General features: G+C 46.7%; 1 protein-coding gene across 3 annotated transcripts in view; it reads right to left on the reverse strand.

Annotated features, from left to right (window-relative positions):
- The window catches only part of atp10b (ATPase phospholipid transporting 10B), a 428,434-nt gene that overhangs the window by 159,476 nt on the left and 251,451 nt on the right, over positions 1-17,507 (reverse strand). For 2 of the 3 annotated variants that reach the window (XM_038795980.1, XM_038795981.1), the window contains 2 exons: positions 10,031-10,374; positions 6,352-6,546 (listed from right to left, as the gene is read on the reverse strand). The exons of the other annotated variant lie outside the window; for it this stretch is intronic. In XM_038795980.1, the coding sequence (XP_038651908.1) occupies positions 6,352-6,546; positions 10,031-10,311 (476 nt within the window). In that variant the 5' untranslated portion in view covers positions 10,312-10,374. The remainder of the gene's footprint in view (positions 1-6,351; positions 6,547-10,030; positions 10,375-17,507) is intronic. 3 annotated transcript variants of the gene reach the window in all.

The following is a 17,507-nucleotide window of genomic DNA, read 5'->3' on the forward strand; positions in this document are numbered from 1 at the left end:
TGGTCATACTGGTTAGGTGGATTGGCCATGATAAATTGCCCTTAGTGTCCAAAAAGGTTAGGAGGGGTTACTAGGTTACGGGGATAGGGTGGAAGTGAGGGCTGAAGTGGGTCGGTGCCGACTCGATGGGCCGAATGGCCTCCTTCTGCACTGTACGTTCTATGTTCTGATAAGCAATATCTATCAACACAGAGTGCTGTTTCATTGTGAATAATTCATTACCTGAGTGGTTCCTCATAAAGTCAGGGGTTTGGCAGGTCTGTGTAATGTCGCCAATACTTTTTCTTCCCATCATTAACTGGATCATGTGAAACACCACAGCAAACAGACTTAGAGACATCCAGTGAACTCTTTCCTCCAACCTAGAAGATCTGAACTTTGTGAACGACCTAGCTGTCCTGTCATCCAGACATGCCCAGCTATAGGGGAAGGCAGACAGAGTGGTTAGCTTTGCTAGTAGGACTAGTCGACAAATAAGTACCACCGAGACCCAGGTAATGACCATCGATGCCAAGTCTACTACATCCATAACTGGGAATGGAGCTGTTCTCAGGACAGCAGAAGATTTTACTTACCTAGGATGTCTCATCAGCAAAGGTTACGGGGCCAAGCAGGATATCAAGGCAGAACACTGCAAGGCTCGCAAAGCATTTGCTTGACTTCAACCCACCTGGAAATCCCAAGCAATGCAGCGTAAAGGCAAAGATCAGGCTATAAAGCAGCAATGTTGAATCTTTTCTGCTGCATGGGTTGGAGTGCTGATGAGTTATAAAGCCGGATATGAGCAACATAGATGCTTTCCGTAATGGGTTTCTAAGGAACATCTGCCGCATCTCCTGGCCAAACAAGAAGTTCAATTTAGACTTGCATGAAGATTCTGGCTGTCACAGCGTTATAAGTGAGATTACGTACTGCCGACTCTGCTGGCTTGACCACATATTCAGAATGTCATCGGAGAGATTAGTCGAAGTGGTCCTTAGATGGACACCACCAGAGAGGAGAAAGCCAAAGGCAACATGACATAGAACTGTGATGGCTGAGCTGAGTGATATGGGGTTCTCATGGGGCACAGCACAAAATGTGGCTAAAGATAGAGCAAGATGGCATAAGCTCCCTCAAGGGATGAAGAGGATAAGTAATAAGTAACAGGAATCAGAGAGTAGGCATAAATTAGTCTTTTTCTGGTTGGCAGGATGTAACAAATGGTGTGCCACAGGGATCAGTGCTGGACACGTGGCTTTTTACAATTCATATGATGAAGTTGGTTGAAGGAATTGATGGTATAGTTGCTAGGTTTGCTGATAACGCAAAGATAGATAGGAAGGTAAATTATGAAGAGCCTACAAAAAGAATAGATCGGTTAAGTAGGTGGGAAAATATCTGGCAAATGGAGTATAATGTGGGAAAATGTGGAACTGTCCACTTTGGCATGAAGAATAAAAAAGAATCTAAATTTGAGAGATTGCAGAGCTCTGAGATGCAGAGGGATTTAGCTTAGATTAGATTGAGATTTATTGTCATGTGTACTGAGATACAGTGAGAAGTATTGCTCTGTGTACATTCCAGGCAGATTGTTCCATACATGAAAAAACATTGGATATAGGATAAATTCACAATGTAAATTCATTGTCATAGACATCAGGTAAAGCACACGGAGTGTAGTGCTACAACAGTAGACAAGATGCGGAGAGAGATCAGTTCAGTCCATAAAAAGGTCATTCAGGAGTCTGGTAACAGCGGGGAAGAAGGTATTTTTTAATCTGTCAGTGCCTGTTCTCAGATTTTTATACCTTCTGCCTGATTGAAGAGGTTGAAAGAGAGAATAACCCAGGTAGGAGTGGTCTTTGATTATGCTGCCTGCTTTCCCAAGGCAGCAGGAGGTGTGGACAGAGTTAATGGATGAGAAGTGGGTTTGTGTGATGGGCTGGACTGTGTTCACAACTCTCTGTAGTTTCTTACAGTCTTGGGCCGAGCAGTTGCCATACCAGGCTGTGATGCAGCCAGATAGGATGCTTTCTATGGTGCATCTGTAAAAATTGGTAAGAGTCAATGTGGACATTCCGAATTTCCTTAGTTTCCTGAGGAAGTATAGGTGCTGTTGTGCTTTCTTGATCATAGGTCAACGTGGACCAGTACAGATTGTTGGTGATGTGCACACCTAGGAATTTGAAGCTGTCAACCATCTCCACCTCAGCACCATTGATGCAGACAGGGGTGTATAGGACACTTGGCTTCCTGAAACAATGATCAGCTCCTTAGTTTTGCTGGCATTGAGGGAGAGAATGTTGTTATTGCACCATGTCGCTAGGTTATCTATTTCCCCCCTGGACTCTTACTCATCGTTGTTCGAGATCCAGCCCACTATGGTCATTTCATCAGCAAACTTGGAGATAGAGTTGGAGCTGGAGTTTGCTGCACAGTCATGTGTGTATAGGGAGTATAATAGGGGGGCAAGTATGCAGCCTTGCAGGACCCCAGTACTGAAGATCATGGAAGAAATGTCATTGTTTATCTTTACTGGTTGTGGTCTGTGGGTCAGGAAGTCGAGGATCCAGTTGGATTGGATTTGTTTATCGTCCTGTGCATCGAGGTAAAGTGAAAAGTATTTTTCTGCGAGCAGATCAAATAGATCACTTAGTACATGAAGAGCAAATAAAATTAAAATAAAATACATAATCGGGCTACACAAGGTCCACAATGTAAATACATAGACACCGGCTTTGGTCAGTCCATAAGAGGGTCATTTTGGCGTCTGGTAACAGCAGGGCAGTTGCAGAGGGAGGAACCAAGTCCTCGCTTTTGGAGTTTAGAAATGTACTTGGCTGGAATTATGAAGCTAAAGGCTGAGCAGTAGTTAATGAATAGGAGTCTGACATAGGAGATGCTCCAGGGATGAGTGTAGGGCCAGGGAGATAGTATCTGCTGTGGACCAATTGTGGCAGTATGCAAATTGCAGTGGAATGAGGCATTCTGGGAGTATGGAGTTGATGTGCCTCATGGCCAATCTCTTGAAGCTCTTCCTAATGAGAGATGTCAAGGCCATCGGATGTCAATTGTTGAGGCACATTGCCTGTTTCTTCTTTAGCCCCAGTATGATGGTGGTCTTCTTGGAGAAGGTGGGAACCTCAGAATGGAGTAGGGAGAGATGTCCTCATGCATGACTTGGAAAAGATTTGTATGTAGGTGCAACAACTAATAAGGAAAGCCAATAGAATGTCATTGTTTGTTGCAGGGGATTTGAAACAAAAGTAGGGAGGCTTTACTTCAGTTATACAGAAATTTGGTCAGACCACTTCTGGAGTACTGTTTATAGTATTGGTCTCCTAATTTAACAAAAGATGTAAATGCATTGGAAGCATTCAGAGAAGGTTTACCAGAATAATACTTGTAATGGGAGAGATGTCTTATGAGGAAAGGTAAACAGACTGGGCTTGTATCTGCTGAAATCTAGGAGAACAGAGATGACTTGTTTGAAACATGTAAGATCCTTGGCAGTTTTGACAGAGTGGACGTGGAAAGGATGTCTTCCCTTGTGAGTAAATTGAGATCTACGGCTCACTATTTAAAAATAAGGGGTGGCTCATTTAAGACAGAGTTGAGAATTTTTTCTCAGAGGGTCGGGTGTCTTTGCAACTCTCTTTCTCAAAAGTCAGCGGAGTCCTTGAATATTTTTAAGGCAGAGGCAGGAATGTGAAGTTGAGGTTGCAAACACACCAGACATGATCGTATGAAATGGCAGAGCAAGCTTGAGCTCCCAATGGATACGCTCGTATGTTCAATCCCTAATTTAGGGAAAAGTAAATTGACTTATCCTAGGCCTCAATGTTGCTCTTGGGCTACTTTATAAAAGATTCTCCAGACTGGCACAGGCATGCCTCATTATCTTGGATCCTCTTCCCTTTTATTGGAGAATCTTTCCCTTTCTCTCGTACAACAGCCAACCATTAAATCCCATTCTACTATTTTCCAACGTGTAGTGCAAAGTGGCAACAGATTATGTCATGTGCCTTTCAAGATGGCGCCAGAGTGAGGCGACTCTCTGCAAACTTTCCCCAACAGATCCACTTTTTACTTAACTTATACTCGTTCTAATCTTTTAAAAATTAATTCTAAAGCTAACATTATTACTAACCTGTCTCTTTTATCTTCTCTTGCAGGCTTGAAGATCCTCCGAGGCCCTTGGAGACCCTTTGCCCCGACCCGACCTGACCTCCGTGACCTGGGAGAAGATCGGGCCCAAACCGGAAGTGAAGCCCCTACCTCGATTTGGAGCCGACCCGGGCCTCGGAACGCCAAACCCGGCCTAACTACCGACGCCAGCCCCCGGATCACCCGGCCTAGTCCCAGGAGCTCCCGACCCCCGACGGCAAGGCCCGGCCCAACGTGTCCCCGAAAGACCCGCCCAGTGACCCGACCCGGTGAGGCCCGCCCAGCAACCCGACCTACCTGGTGATGGAAGAAAGAAAAATCCGCATGGAGGCCCGACCGTGCCTACTTCAAGATCCGACCCCAGGAGCACCCAGGGAGGAAACGGACCATGGGACCCAGCCCAACCTGCCTCAGGAAGCCCCTGCCCACGACCCAGGACCCCAGAAATGACAGAGACCGCGCGCGAGGACCCGAATGGGCTGCAAGGTATTCCCGCGCCCGCAGAACACCGGGACCCATCCGTATCGTAAACTCGCCCCCCAGCAACCCCTCTACCTCAACCAGCGCCCTGGTCCCCGCCAGACGCAACCACCTACCTTCCACAAGGGCCGACGTCTCCCATCGGATCCCAAGATCATCAAGCAGCAGCCGCTGACCGAGGAAGCGAGGGAAATGCGGCGGTCTGCAGGTTAGACTGAAGCAATGCGGTTTCAAGACCCCTCTCCCCAGCACACTCCTGGCAAACGTCCAAGCGATTGAAAACAAGCTGGATGAACTGAACGCCAGACTTACCTCTCAGAGGGAAGTAAGAGACTGCTGTGTGATCTGTTTCACAGAGACATGGCTCACCCCCGCCTCACCAGACTGTTCCATACAACCTTGTGCCGCTAACAATTGCACACAGAAGACTCGATAAAGGTACAAGAGAGGCTTTATTACAGTGAGATGCTACTCCTCCGGCTTCAGCTGTAGAATAGCAGCTCAGGGAAACCTATGAATATTTATACTGCTCCCTGGGGGCGGAGCTAGCTGGCAGGGGCTAATCAGCAAACCTGTAATACAGGTACTGTCATACATCCCCTAATGCAAGCACACACATATATACAGTGGTAGAGATCACCACAAACCTGAAGGCTTCTCTATTCACCGGGCGGACCGCATGGCATCTTCAGGCAAAGCAAAGGGTGGAGGGGTATGCCTCCTCATCAACTCCTCCTGGTGCTTGGATGTGGCGACCCTGGCAACCTACTGCTCCCCAGACCTGGAATACATGACTGTAAAGTGCCGCCCATACTATCTTCCACGTGAGTTCACTTCAGCCATTATCACAGCGGTCTACATCCCACTCCAGGCAGAAGTGAGGAAGGCGCTGGATGAACTGTACACAGTCATAAACTACTACGAAACAGAACACCCGGAGGCCTTGTTCATCATGGCCGGAGACTTCTACAAGGCCAACCTCAAGACTGTACTGCCAAAATTCCACCAGCACATCTCCTGTCCCACCAGGGACGACAACACTCTTGACCACAACAGCGCCTATACTTCCTCAGGAAACTAAGGAAATTCGGCATGTCCACATTAACCCTTACCAACTTTTACAGATGCACCATAGAAAGCATCCTATTGGGCTGCATCACAGCCTGGTATGGCAACTGCTCGACCCAGGACCGCAAGGAACTTCAGAGAGTCGTGAATACCGCCCAGTCCATCACACGAACCTGCCTCCCATCCATGGACTCCATCTACACCTCCCGCTGCCAGGGGAAAGCAGGCAGCATAATCAAGGATCCCTCCCACCCAGCTTACTCACTTTTCCAAATTCTTCCATTGGGCAGGAGATACAGAAGTCTGAGAACACGCACGAACAGACTCAAAAACAGCTTCTTCCCCACTGTCACCAGACGTCTAAATGACCCTCTTATTGACTGACCTCATTAACACTACACCCTGTATGCTTCATCCGATGCCAATACTTATGTCGTTACATTATATATCTTGTGTTGCCCTATTATGTATTTTCTTAAATTTTGTTTAATTCCCTTTTCTTCCCATGTACTGAATGATCGTTGAGCTGCTCGCAGAAAAATATTTTTCACTGTACCTCGGTACATGTGACAATAAACAAATCCAATCCAATCCAATGTAAACACCATCTCCTGAACCAGAAACCTTTCTTGAAATTATTCACAAGTGACATACCAATCATACACCTGTGTTCTGGCTTGGTTTTTCTTCTTATCAAATCTGTATCGCTTGTAGTCTTCAACTCCATCTTTGATAGCAGTGATGGACATCACAATGATTAAGGGCAACATGGTTATCTCTTTATGGAACACTCCAATGGATGGGAACCAGTTCAGAAGGGCCAGGAACAGGAAGTAAATATTGGCAAACCTAGGATGTGAAAGGGCAGAGCGAAAAAAAAAACTTTAAATTTCTTCCATACTGGGATCTTGCTACAACATGTCTGAGAAAGTTTCCAGTTTCCAGGTATTTATCAATGAGAGACAACAAGAAGATAAGCACATGAATGTTCTCTCCAGGGATGAGTCATCCTCTGATTTTAAATATGTACTTTAGTTCTCTGGCATTTGCATCAGTATTTCCCCCCTGTCACCCTCTATCCATCCCCATGAATATTAAGGTCTGAGAAATCAAAGGGGATGTGGGGACAACGGACGGGGTGGAGTACAGGTAATGAAATTGGATAACAACTATGGCGAAGATTGGATTTATAAAGAGAAGACAGCTCATTTCTCACTGCATCCAACTTCATTTCTCATTGCTTCCCTTTCCTTACCCTTCTCTTTCCTCACCCTGCCACTTCACTAATGAAGTCACCCACAAGTAAATGGCCCTCCCTGCATACTTAGCTAGCTGGGGCTCTCCCAAAGTTCATTTCCTTGATGTGGATCTTCTGAGAAGCAGAAATCATTGTCAGATTGCCACTTTGTTCGAACATTTCCGTGCTTGACACTGCTCCTCATTTCTTCTGCGACATTCTGAGCTCGGCTTTTCCAGAAATGCGGGTGAAGTCGCCAAGTAAGTGTGTAGGTAACGTTAGGGGTTAAGGTGGTTAGGTTAGTAAATGGGTAGCGTGGGTGAGATTTGTAGGGGCTGAGATTCGTAGGGGATAACTAGATGTCAGGTGGGTAGTTGGGGGAAGTTGGGTCATGTCGGAAGGGTAGTCAGATCTACTTGGAGTGGGGGGGGGTAGGCAGATGGTCAAAGTGGTATTCAGATGGTAAACCAGTGGATGGGAGGTTGTTGGGTGGTCTGTGGGATAGTTGGGTGGTTGGAGAATATAGTTGTGTCTGGTTGGGCTTTGTGTAGTTGGGTTAGGGTATTCAGCTGGGTCGGCAGAGGAGGGAGGGGGGGTAGTCAGATGGTCAGTCAGAGGGATAGTCAGGTGATCGGTCAATAGTCATGGGTCTGATTGCGGGGGTCAGCTATGTTTTAATCTGTATAACATTTCCTGGGTAACTATCCAGCTAAGTACAGCAGTGACGTAGAGGTAGTGTCACTGGACTAGTAACCCAGACACCCATTGTAATACTCTGGGGACCTTGGGTTCAAATGCCACTGCGCAGATGGTGAAATATGAATTCAATTAAAAAATCTGGACTTAAGAAGTCTAATGATGACCATGAAACCATTGCCAATTGTCGTAAAAATCCATCTGGTTCACTAATGTCCTTCAGGGAAGGAAATCTGCCGTCCACACCTGCTCTGGCCTACACGTGACTCCAGATCCATAGCAATGGTTGACTCTGAAAATGCCACTCAGGTCGAGGGCAATTAGGGATGGGCAATAAATGCTGGCCTTGCCTGCGATGCCCACATTCCATGAAATAACTTTTAAAAAGAAAAACTTTCCAACGTCCGATCTAACTCAGAATTGGAAACATTCTCAGAAGATCATGGGAACAGGTGAATTCACCATCGGATGTTGAAACTTGCCAAGCTATTCCCACATAGGTCAGCACATCAGAACTTCCACAAGGTCCTGAAATGCATCTCACTCAGATGACCCAGTAATGGGAAGAGTAGGTCCCATGCTTGTATTTGAAACTCTACTCCACCATGGGGCGGTATTCTCCGACCCCCCCCCCCCCCCCCCCCCCCCCCCCCCACCGCAGGGTCGGAGAATCGCCCGGGGCCTGCGTAGATCCCGCCCCTGCTGTGGCCGGAATTCTCCACCACCTGGGAATCGGCGGGGGCGGGAATCGAACCGCGCCGGTCGGCAGGCCCCCTGCGACGATTCTCCGGCCCGGGATGGGCCGAAGTCCCGCCGCTGACAGGCCTCTCCTGCCAGTGGGAATTGGAGCACCTCTGGTGCCAGCGGGAGCAGGCCCCGGGGTCCGGGGGGGGGGGGGGGGCGCGGGGCGATCGGACCCCGGGGGGTGCCCCCACAGTGGCCTGGCCCGCGATCGGGACCCACCGATTGGCGGGCGGGTCTGTGCCGTGGGGGCACTCTTTTTCTTCCACCGGCGCCACGGCCTCCATCATGGCGGAGGCAGAAGAGACCCCCCTACCGCGCTTGCGTTGGGATGACGTCAGCAGCCGCTGACGCTCCGGCGCATGTGCTGCCTCACGCCAGCCGGCGAAGGCCTTTCGGCCAGCCGTTTGCGCCAGCTGGTGGGGCGGAAAGGCTGTTCGCGGCGGCCGGCGAGGAGCCAAAGGCCGCTCGCACCAGTTGGCGGGGCCCCAACCCCTCCGGCGCGGGCCTAGCCCCTATAGGTGCGGAGAATTCCGCACCTTTGGGGAGGCCCGACGCCGGAGTGGTTTGCGCCATTCTGGTACGCCAGGACCCCCCGCCCCGTCGGGCAGGGGAGAATACCGCCCATGGTTTTTGTGTCTTAAGTTTTGCTGATCAACATAATTTTAAATGCATATGCTGCCATTAAAAATACCTTTCCAAATGTTAAGTAGATGCCGAAGACTTTGAAGAAAGAAATCAAATACTGTGGATGCTGGAGATCCAAAATAAAAATAGAAAATGCTCAACAGGCCAGGTGGCAGGTGTGGAGGGAGAAAAAAAAACAGAGTGACTTTTCAGCTCAATGACCTTTCATCAGAATTCTGAACAGATGTTGTTCTGAACAGATATTGGGGTTGCACGGTGGCACAGTGGTTAGCACTGCTGCCTCACAGCTCCAGGGTCCTGGGTTCAATTCGAACCTCAGGTGACTGTGTGGGGCATTTATACTTTCTCCCCGTGTCTGCGTGGGTTTCCTCCAGGTGCTCCGGTTTCCTCACACAGACCAAAAGATGTATGGGTTGGATGGACTGGCCATACTAAATTGCCCCTTAGCGTCCAAAAGATTTGATGGGGTTACTAGGTTACGGGGATAGCATTAGTGTTCTTTCCAAGGGCTGGTCTGAATAGCCTCTTCTGCACTGTAACCTCTTTGAAAAAATGTGATCTGCTGGTATTTTGAACATTAAAAAGTGATGCGGAGGGATTTGCTCCACTTGAGTTTGATGTCATGATGAGATAGATATCCTGCAGTCAGATACATTTAAAATTCATTTCAATTCTATCAAACGCTTTCCAATTTGAACTGTAGGTAACAGATATCCCAAGTTATTTAAACTGTTTCCCCGATTGCATCAAGCACTGAAAGCGAAGTTCTTTACCGTGACAAAATCAAAACTAAGAATTCACAAATAACAGATCGAGTGAGGGACAGTCAAGGAAAGCAGACGCCAAGACAGACAAGGCAGGACAGAGTGGGTGCCAAGCTGGTTAATCAGCAAAATAAGCTATTTGTGACAATATTTAAATATTCTAAAAAGCATAACCATGGGATGTTAACCAAGATCTAGATTAAAGACAGCTTACAGAAGCATGGGTTAACTAAAGTATGCTGCGTACCTGTAAAACTGTTCAAAAATGTTCTTGGGAAGAAAGTTGATCAGGGTATATTTTGTAGTTCTTATTTTGTTGCTCATGTAGTCTTTCATTAACCTTTCTGAGTCTTTGGCAAACTTTCTATTGTTTGGAAAGATAATTCTTTGGTTGTTTAAAACAGGTGGCCACTGCTCCTTTGCTGGAGAATTCAGTGATGAAGATGATAACAGTGGTGTTGTTTCCGAGATGCCACTGGCCTGTTGGCGCTTGAAGCGGAATCGAATCCATTCTATAGAGTGTGCCATTATTCACTGGATCACCTTTCCGCCTTCAGTTGTATGGTCTGATATTGAACGATGATCTATAATCTTTTGTTTAAAAAAATCATATTAGATAATTAATATGAGCTAAGCAAGAATTAAGGGCTTTCCAATCACCTCCCTTCACAGTATGAGTTTGAAGTGGTGAGCTAGAAATTGACAGCATTTAATTTTGTTTGAAATGGTCCAGGAGCTGTCAATTAAAGTTTGATGTTTATAAACATTGGGTTAGAGTACTTCAGAATTCCTCAATCGTGACGGAAGATGAATGGAACAATGTTGGCAGCTATGGTGTGTGGAAGCTGTCAATCACAGCCTAGTAAAATCAATATCAATCAGAAGTGAATCAATGGCTTAAACGTTAGAGATCGGAGGTGGTTTAAACACAGCTGACTGGTTTTTTCTTTCCAGGAATTGACAGGTGGTGCTGTCCATGTCTGAGCCAGCAGGTGCATTGTCAGGCGAGTGTTAAAGCAGTATTTTTTTTTTTCCGCTGCCTCTGTTTGAACTGCTCTCTAGCTTCCAGACAGGAGTCCCATTTCTGGGGGGCTCCCTGATCGGTGTCTTTTTTCTTGGGAGCTTCCTGACAATGGTATTTTTCTGGGAATTCTGTGGGGGGTGGGGGGTCGTCTCTTTATTTAGGGGGTCTCTGTGATGGCCTCCTTATTTAGGGGGAAGGTCGGGTCACCCCCATACTGGGGGGAGGAGCGACCGGCCGCAGAACCTCACTATCAGGCCACCCACTCAAAATGACAGCCCAATAGTGGGATTCCCTCTGGGATCCCTCGCAATCCTTGCTATGCATCAATTTGCATGGCGAAGGATTGGGAATCGCTGGAAGTGCAAATGAGGTGCAATTCAACTCCGGTGGGAAAGCACAAGCTGGAGTTTTCCGGTCATTACCATTCAATTTGTCCACTGGCAGCGCACCCCTGCCCGCGGTTTTCCTAGCATCGTGGGGTGGTTACAATGGGAAATCCCATTGGCAAGCGGCGGGAAGATAGAATCCTGGCGCCAGCAAACAGCGTGCGGCCGAGAAACACGCGGCTGGGAGACCGGAAAATCCCGCCCCTAGTCTCCCAAATGGAGAATTCCACCCATGGTTTCCTGTTTGAAAGCAAGCTGATAGAATGCAAAACACAAACTTGTCTGCAGTTCCCCTTTAAACAGCTAACCTAAAATGTAATTGCAGAGAACTGTGAAAGGTTTCAATTTATGTAAATATATTAAACGAATGTCTGTGGAGTGGAACCAAGAGAGGCTCACATTTGAATGAAGTAAATTCAATTTTCAAGCCTGAATTGAATCCTCAGCACCAAGTAACTGTTGAGTAATGTTTCCTGACTAACTATATGAAGATAATTCCTATATGCAGGCAGGAATAACTTAGTTTTTTTCAATAAGATTGGTAATTGGCTGTTCTGATAATCTAGGAGTCAACTCTTCTCTCAATATCAGAAATTACAGATTTGTAACTTGCTGAAAAATGCATTAGCTGTAAGCATTTCAATATATCTTGGACACATTCGTACTGAAAGGAGAATTAGATAGTTGGATATGGGGCAGAATACAATGTGATCTTGCACAAAGAATGAGCATGAGAAAGGAATTTTAAAAGTTGGATGTTTTTTGTGCCCATCTAGATAAGGTCTAACGATAAGGAATTGATCAGTTTCCACCGTTTGCACTCAGTGACAATTACATTGTCTGACAATAGACAGTATAAGTTGCTGTCTTGACTAAACTCTGTACCAGTAAGAAAGTTTAATAGTTACACCACTGGGGGGAGGGGTGGTGGCCCAAAGATGGTTACGGGGCTTGCAATTTGGAATTAGCACACACCCTTTCTTTCTGATGCAGACCAGCCAATGGCAACTTTGTGTTGCCTCCTAATTAGCATGTTTACAGTGTGAGCCGGCGATAGCCTTGTCTTGGAGCAGCTGCACACCTCAGCAGGTGACCAAAGATCGCGAGAGGCTGATACCAGTTAAAACCCTCTCCTTGTGCATCTGTGGCATGAGCAGTTTCTGAATGTCATTCAGCAACTGATTGTGACCTGAAAAATAATGGCACAACATCGGAGAACGCGACCTCTGAGACTTTCTAATGTCGTACTGCAGGCCTTGGGTGAGGAGTTGCAGAGGAGGAGGGTTGTGCTCTATCACAGGGGACCAGGACAATTCTGTTATTCGCAAGGGACCAGAAGATTCCCCCCCCACCCCACCCCAGAAAAACCCTTAAGACAGTAAGACAAAATAGCCAAGGTAGTCAATGTCAGGAGTCAAGCTGCGAAGAGCTGGATGCAATGCTGCAAAACGTAGTGGTCAGACGAACTGTCCAACTGGGTCGAAGAAACTGTTCAACGCACGGAGCCTCCGACAATTGACAACCAATCTATGTCAATCAAACATAGCAATCCTAGCTTCACCTAACCCTCACACAAGAAGGACTGCTGCAAGCTTCATATCTTCTTTCTCTCTTTCTGGCAGGACACAGATTTTATTGCCAACGGTGTTCAAAATTTGATGAATGGGATTTTTTTTTCTTTTTCTTTTCATGGAATCCTGAATTGCCATTTCAAGGAGCAGTTAAGAGTCAACCACACTGTCGTGGGTCTGGAGTCACATGGAGGCCAAACCAGATAAGGACAGCTGATTTCCTTCCCCAAAGGACATTTGTGAACCAATGGGATTTTACAACAATTGATGATGGTGGTCACTGAGCCTAGCTTTCAATTATATATTTATGAATTAAATTTAAATTCGACCAGCTGCAATGGTGGGATTTGAACCCATATCCACCCCCCCCCCCCCCCCCCCGAGTATCAGGACATGGGAATACCATCAACTAGAAGTTCCCTCGAGCCACTCACCACACCATTTGACTTGGAAATATATCGCTGTTCCTTCACTGTTGCTGGGTCAAAATCCTGGTACTCCCTCCCTAACAGCACTGGGGATGTACTTACTCCACAGGGATTTCAGCGATTCATGAAGGCTGCTCACCCCCTCCTTTTTAAGAACAATTAGGGATGGACAATAGAGGCTGCCATAGCCAGTGAAGTCCACATTCCATTTAAAAGTGGCCTCGGCCTCTGGATTACTAATCCACTGACAAGAACACTACACCATCATCTACCCATTAATTATAGAGTGATGGGCATCTGGAGCACAGGATAGACATTTCAGACTATTGTGTCTACGCCGGGCAAATATGGCCACCTAACTACTCTAATCCCATTTTCCAGCACTTGGACCAAAGCCTTGCACGCCCTGTGATTGCAAATGCACATCTAAGTACTAAATGTCATCAGAATCTCTACCTCCACCACCCTCTCAGGTAGTGAGTTCCAGACTTCCATTACTCTCTGGGTGAAAAAGATTTTCTTCACATCCCCTCTAGACCTCCTTCCCCTAACTTTATATCTGTGCTCCCTCATCATTGTTCTCTCCACCAAGGGGAAAAGTTTATTCCCATCCACTCTATCAATGCCCCTCATAATTGTATTCATCTCAATCATGTACCCCTCAGCCTCCTCTGTTCCAAGGAAATCAACCCCAGTCTATCCAATCTCTCTTCATGACTATTCATCCCAGGTAACATCCAGGCAAATCTCCTCTGCATCCTCTCAGATCCCTCCATAATGTGGATTCCAGAACGGCACTCATTACTCCAGCTGTGTCCGAACCAACGTTTTATGCAATTCCAGCATAACCTCCGTGTTCTTAATCTCTATGCCTTGTCTAATAAAGGCAAGTATACCATATGCCTTCTTAAACACTAGGTCCACCTGCCCTGTTACCTGAAGGGACAGGTGGAACACCAAAGTCCCTCTGATCCTTGGTACTTTCCAGGGTCCTGCCATTCATCATGTATTCCCCTACCATGTTTATCCTGCAAATGCATCACCTCCCATTTATCTGGATTCAATTCCATTTACCACTGATCAACTCATCTGGCCAGCCTGTCTGCATCCTCCTGTAATCCAAGACTATCTTCCTGTAATCTAATGCTGTCCTCCTAACTAGTTCTCATTTTCATATCATCTACAAACTTATTGATCAACACCAACAGCAAGGACCCCAACATGGATTCCTGTGAGAACCCACTGGAAATAGTCTTCCAGTCATAAAAACACCCCTAGACCATCACCTTCTGCTTCCTGCCGCTCAGGCAATTCTGGATCCAATTTGCCAAATTTCCTTGGATACCGTGGGCTCTTAGATTCACTAACAGTCTCCCATGTGGGACCTTATAAATAACCTTGGTGAAGTCAAAGTAGACTACGTGAAATACATTGCCGTTATCTAAACACCTGGTCATCTCTTCCAAAAGTACAATCACGTTGGTCAGACATGACCTTATGCTATATTTCCTTAAAATCACTAGCGTACCATTTTTCATTCAATGGAAAGAACTCAAACCAGTGGAAATTAATGAATTGAAAAAGGATGTACCGAGGTAAGTCTACTAATCCATGCTGTTGCCAATGAGGAGTTGTCTTGAAGGGTAGGGGAAATGGCTGAAAGGCTGCAATATGGATTGTAGCCCTGTCCCAAAGCCTACTGGAAAAAAGAGACACTGTAGCCTGATGGGAAATGTGGCCAAGTAGCAAAGATACAAAAGAAATCACAGAGGCTTTCTGGAGACTTTCTTGGAATGTAGTTTATAAAACATTCTTCCAGCAGAGCAGGCAGAGAAGGGAGTGATTTTTTGGTAAGGAGAGTGGAGGGCAAGCTGAATTTTTGTTTTTTAATTAACTTTTTTTTTTCGGAGTTGTTTCTTTGTTTCAGAGCAGCAGGAAACTGGAAGTTGGCCGTGGGGATTTCTGGGAAGGTGTGAACTTATCTTTAAAAGACACTTACCTCCGAGGTTCAGACTTCATTCTTCCAGCGGAGCAGGCAGAGAGGGGAGTGATTTTTTTGGGAAGGAGAGTGGAGGGTAAGTTGAATTTTTGTTTTTTAACTAATTTTTTTTTTTGGAGTTGTTTTTTTGTTTCATAGCAGCAGAAAACCGGAAGTCGGTCGTGGGGATTTCTGGGAAGGTGTGGAGTACCTGTATACAAGTTGGGTGGTTGTTAAATCCGAGACACTACACTTGTAGTGTCCCCCACCCTTCCACCTCCTCTAACCTAAGGGGTTGAGTGAATATCAGGTAAGCCCTTCCTTTCTTTTTCTTGTTTTATCTAGAGGGGATGGCAGGGAAGACAGTGCAATGTTTCTCCTGCAGAATGTTTGAGGTGAGGAACGCCATCAGTGTCCCTGCTGATTTCACCTGTGGAAAGTGCACCCATCTCCAGCTCCTCAGAAACCGCGTTAGGGAACTGGATCTGGAGTTGGATGAACTTCGGATCATTCGAGAGGCAGAAGTGGTCATAGATAGAAGCTTCAGCGATGTATTTACTCCGAAGAATGAAGATAGATTGGTGACGGTGAGAGGGGCTGGGAGGAAGCAGTCAGTGCAGGGATCCCCTGTGGTTGTTCCCCTTAGTAACAAGTATACCGCTTTGGATACTAGTTGGGGGGTGGGGGGGGGGGGACTCACCAGGGGTAAGCCATGGGGTACAGGACTCTGGCACAGAGTCTGTCCCTGGTGCCCAGAAAGGAAGGGAGGAGAGTAGAGCATTAGTCATTGGAGACTCCATAGTTAGGGGGATAGATAGGAGATTCTGTGGGAACGAGAGAGACTCGCGGTTGGTGTGTTGCCTTCCAGGTGCCAGGGTCCGTGATGTCTCGGATCGTGTTTTCGGGATCCTGAAGGGGGAGGGGGAGCAGCCACATGTCGTGGTCCACATAGGCACCAACAACATAGGTAGGAAAAGGAATAGGGATGTGAGGCAGGAATTCAGGGAGCTAGGGTGGAAACTTAGAGCTAGAACAAACAGAGTTATTATCTCTGGGTTGTTACCCATGCCACGTGCTAGCGAGACGAGGAATAGGGAGAGAGAGCAGTTGAACACGTGGCTACAGGGATGGTGCAGGAGGGAGGGTTTCAGATTCCTGGATAATTGGAGCTCATTCTGGGGTAGGTGGGACCTCTACAAATGGGATGGTGTTCACCTGGACCAGAGGGGTACCAATATCCTGGGGGGGGGGGAATTTGCTAATGCTCTTCGGGAGGGTTTAAACTAATTCAGCAGGGGGATGGGAACCTGAATTGTAGCTCCAGTGTACAGGAGGTTGAGAGTAGTGTGGTCATGAGTGAGGTTTCAAGGTCGCAGGAGTGTACTGGCAGGAAGGAAGGTGGTTTAAAGTGTGTCTACTTCAACGCCAGGAGCATCCGGAATAAGGTGGCTGAACATGCAGCATGGGTTGGTACCTGGGACTTCGATGTTGTGGCCATTTTGGAGACATCGATAGAGCAGGGACAGGAATGGTTGTTGCAGGTTCCGGGGTTTAGATTTTTCAGTAAGCTCAGGGAAGGTGGTAAAAGAGGGGGAGGGGTGGCATTGTTAGTCAAGGACAGTATTACTGTGGCAGAAAGGACGTTTGATGAGGACTCGTCTACTGAGGTAGTATGGCCTGAGGTTAGAAACAGGAAAGGAGAGGTCACCCTGTTGGGAGTTTTCTATAGGCCTCTGAAAAGTTCCAGAGATGTAGAGGTAAGGATTACAAAGATGATTCTGGACAGGACCGAAAGTAACAGGGTAGTTGTTATGAAGGACGTTAACTTTCCAAATATTGACCGGAAACGCTATAGTTCGAGTACTTTAGATGGGTCCGTTTTTGTCCAATGTGTGCAGGAGGGTTTCCTGACACAGGATGTAGATAGGCCAACAAGAGGCCACATTGGATTTGGTACTGGGTAATGAACCAGGCCAGGTGTTAGAGTTGGAGGTAGGTGAGCACTTTCGTGATAGTGATCACAATTCAGTTACATTTACTTTAGTGATGGAAATGGATAGGTATATACTGCAGGGCAAGAGTTATAGCTGGGGAAAGGCAATTATATTTTTTTTATTTTTTAAAATTTTTTTATAAATTTAGATTACCCAATTATTTTTTCCAATTAAGGGGCAATTTAGCGTGGCCAATCCACCTACTCTGCACACTTTTGGGTTGTGGGGGCGAAACCCACGCAGACACGGGGAAAATGTGCAAACTCCACATGGACAGTGACCCAGAGCCGGGATCGAACCTGGGACCTCAGCGCCGTGAGGCGGTTGTGCTAACCACTAGGCC

This window comes from Scyliorhinus canicula, chromosome 4 (genome assembly GCF_902713615.1).
Source record: "Scyliorhinus canicula chromosome 4, sScyCan1.1, whole genome shotgun sequence".
Lineage (NCBI taxonomy): Eukaryota > Metazoa > Chordata > Chondrichthyes > Carcharhiniformes > Scyliorhinidae > Scyliorhinus > Scyliorhinus canicula.